We start from the raw sequence: 3,086 nt of genomic DNA, 5'->3' as shown, positions 1-3,086 counted from the left end.
AGTCTTCCATGCTTATTATAGGGTTAACCCCTCACTAGCATGTTGAAGCTCTCCTCACATGGTGGATTTGTGGTTCTAGTTTGAGTTTTCTCCCTTTGATAACAAAAGACCTTAAGGCTTTTGACCAATCAATTCACCAACTTCTTTTGAGATTCTTACCCCGAACTACGAGGTTTTGATCCTACTTTTTTTGAGATGGTACGTAGGCAATGAGTTTATCCATTCAAACACCAATTGTAAATAATTTGTATATTCTCTTCTCATCTCCCCAATCATGTTTGCACAAATATTTTCACAAATACCAACCTACCTTACAACATTTGTAAAAAGGGCTCCTTTAGAGTACTAATAATGTTTTGGGTGCTTAAAACCTTCCCATTGCATAACCAACCCCCTTACCCAGATCTCTGACATTTTTATTAGTTTTTTATTTGATAAAACTTCTCGGTTTTTGTTCGCTTTCTAACATTTCCTTTGGATAAATAGAAGTGCGGTGGCGACTCGAATTGTATGATTTACTTTTGATTTAGTCAATAAATATAAAGGTAACGAATACCCCACTACAGAAAAGTGGCGACTCTGCTGGGGAACGAACCCAGAATCTCTGGTTTCGCAAAATTTGTGGCAAGTCCTGCAGGAAACTGATATCTCATTTCAAGACAACACTCGTGACAACTTGTGATAACTCTAGGTTTTACCAAAATTGATGCCAACACATAGAACCAACACATTCTATAACTGAGATAATTTCTCACTCGTTTCCGAGGTAAAATAATATAAAACAATGAGAATTTGATTACAAGAAGAATATATTTTTATGAAAGACAACTTTTATGTGACTTATTTTTTAGATGTGCTGAAGAGACAAACACAACACAATGATGTACCGAGAAGTTATATAATAATTATTATAATTTTAAGATTTATTTTACAAATCTATAAGGGCCAACAATTAAAAAATAATAAAAGGTGAGGACGCACTTTTATTTATAAATTATAAAATTACAAAATAATTTATTAAAAATAACGAGGAGAAATATGGTAGAAATAATAAAGTTTGCTTATGCTTTGATTATATTATTCTTTCTATTTCTTATTGGAACGAAAATTGAAGGCAAATTTTATTTATTTATTTTAAGTTTTCTTTTCTATTTCATACGTTGTATTTTATCTCATTTCAATAACCTTATTGTTTGTTTTTTAGTGCACCGGATAAATTTAAATGTTTTGATTATTGAGATTGTAAAATCAGAATTTATTGTCTGCCTCCTTTTAAAAAGAAAATGCATAAACAAAATTTATTGTAAATATGTATAGAATTTATTCATTTGTTCCTTATTGAATGATGACTACTGCCCAATAAATAGAAGAGGGCCTAAAAGAGATATATTATAACATACTTGAGCCGAGGGTAGGTTCATGTGATTATTCATAATTATAATAAAACTGTTCTTTCTTCACTGGCTTTCATCTAAAGTACCTACAAGGCATTTCTCCAGTAAGAATTCGGCGTTAACCCAAGCATGGTATTTATCTGTCAAAGGAATTAAGGGAAAGGCTGCAAGAAATTATTCAAGAATATAAACTTAAGAAACAACTGAAAGTTCAACTCCAATTTCTAAATAATATATATTTGGGTCATAATTCCAATTCCTCAGGTGAAAAATAATTGTGTACATTTGGATGAGCAGTGAGTTTGGATTTTGTTGAAGTGTAGCTTCTGCCTACATCGTGGTGGCTCACCATGATTTTGCCATTCTCACCGCAAATCCAAGCGCATGCTAAGACATGAGAAAACATGTAAGAAGCATTTATCAAGCTTAACTACCACACCAAATGCAATGCATGCAGAGATCTTTTCAAAGAGAGTGAAGAAACTAAAAGCTATAATTCCAATTATGGTAACATTAGAAAATAAAAACAGACAAATGAAGTAGGCTCACAAACTTAAATCATACAGTAGGGGAATAACAAAAAGGATACTGAATAGAGATGTGCAATCTTTTCCCACAGTTTTAATCAACATATCGACACCTGATTTTTCACCAACCAAATGCATATATAACTTTAACGAAAACAGTGTCAAGTGTCAAGAATAATAATAAAATGTCATATATGAACATGATGATTGAGCTGATAGCTGTACCTCCAGGGTGAAACTTCATATATGGTGATATATTGTAAACACGGCCTTTTAATACAGTCCACATTTCGCCTTCTAATTTATGTTTTCTTACTTCATCCATAGATATAAGTCTCCTGTTTGACTGTCCTTTTAGACCTGGATCAACAAAGATGATGTTAATAAATAGCATCACCTTTTATCCTTAAAATTATGTAATGACAAGAACTATTATGTTCACAAAAACAAGTGATAACCGAAAACTTGGCATACAAATACTATATGCAATTAGCATCTTTCAAGTATAGTAAAACTTTTTTGTCAGACATGGAGTTCAGTATAGTAAAAGAATATAGCTTGAAGTAGAAACAATTTGCCCAAATGGACAAGAAAAATGAGATTATTTTACTTCCGACAGTGTAATACCCCAAACTTAATTAAAAGGTACTTAATATTCTATTTTGATGAGGATTAGTGTCAAGTATTGGGAGTTAGAAGATAAATTGGATTAATAGCTTGATTAGTGGAGGAACTAACACCAAGGGTATCTTGATCTTTTCTCACATCCTTTTTATAAGTGGAATGCTAACTCAATTCTCATTCCATCCTCATTTTCCCTTCGTGCCAAATCAGAACCTAAGAGGGGAATTGAGAGAGACAGCACGTGAAACTTGGAGCAAAGACCAAATCAGAACCTAAGAGGGGAATTGAGAGAGACAGCACGTGAAACTTAGAGCAAAGAGGAGGAAATCTCAAACTCATCATCCTTGCATGCATCAAGAATCAAGCACACTCTTTGAACCTTCATCACCTAAAGGATTAAGCATCATCACTTTCTTCATCTCTCAAAGTCAGAATCTTCTCTTCAAGGTGAGTCCTTTGTTAGGACTTTGGGGTTTTAAGCATCATCACCTTCTTCGTGATCAAGGGAGAGTTTTGTGAATGATGTTTGAAAATCATGTAA

The 3,086-nt window shown here is 33.0% G+C and overlaps 1 protein-coding gene across 2 annotated transcripts; it reads right to left on the bottom strand.

Annotated features, from left to right (window-relative positions):
• Positions 1-1,289: 1,289 nt before the first annotated feature.
• LOC127118151 (cytochrome b5-like) lies at positions 1,290-2,347 on the bottom strand. 2 transcript variants are annotated; one of them, XR_007802108.1, is made up of 3 exons: positions 2,147-2,317; positions 1,984-2,065; positions 1,290-1,534 (listed from the first exon to the last, which is right to left on the bottom strand). XR_007802108.1 is itself a non-coding variant. In XM_051048304.1 (3 exons), the coding sequence occupies exons 1-3, from the start codon at positions 2,313-2,315 to the stop codon at positions 1,547-1,549; spliced, it is 285 nt and encodes a 94-aa protein (XP_050904261.1). In that variant the 5' UTR covers positions 2,316-2,347; the 3' UTR covers positions 1,290-1,546. The 2 variants fall into 2 exon arrangements, 1 of the variants encoding a protein (XP_050904261.1); XM_051048304.1 differs by lacking the exon at positions 1,984-2,065 and adding an exon at positions 1,678-1,781 and having other exon boundaries at positions 1,290-1,558; positions 2,147-2,347.
• Between the last annotated feature and the right edge of the window lie 739 nt (positions 2,348-3,086).

The sequence above is a fragment of the Lathyrus oleraceus genome, chromosome 2 (genome assembly GCF_024323335.1).
Source record: "Lathyrus oleraceus cultivar Zhongwan6 chromosome 2, CAAS_Psat_ZW6_1.0, whole genome shotgun sequence".
NCBI classification, from domain to species: Eukaryota; Viridiplantae; Streptophyta; class Magnoliopsida; order Fabales; family Fabaceae; genus Lathyrus; species Lathyrus oleraceus.
The sequence above is the reverse complement of the archived record's forward strand: the minus strand, read 5'-3'. Positions and strand labels throughout refer to the sequence as shown.

Coding starts and splice junctions, on each gene's coding strand:
- LOC127118151 (XM_051048304.1), bottom strand. CDS start 2,315: ATGCTATTTATTAACATCATCTTTGTTGATCCAGGTCTAAAAGGACAG. Junction 1,782..2,146: donor TATGAAGTTTCACCCTGGAG/GTACAGCTATCA, acceptor CTCATGTCTTAG/CATGCGCTTGGATTTGCGGT.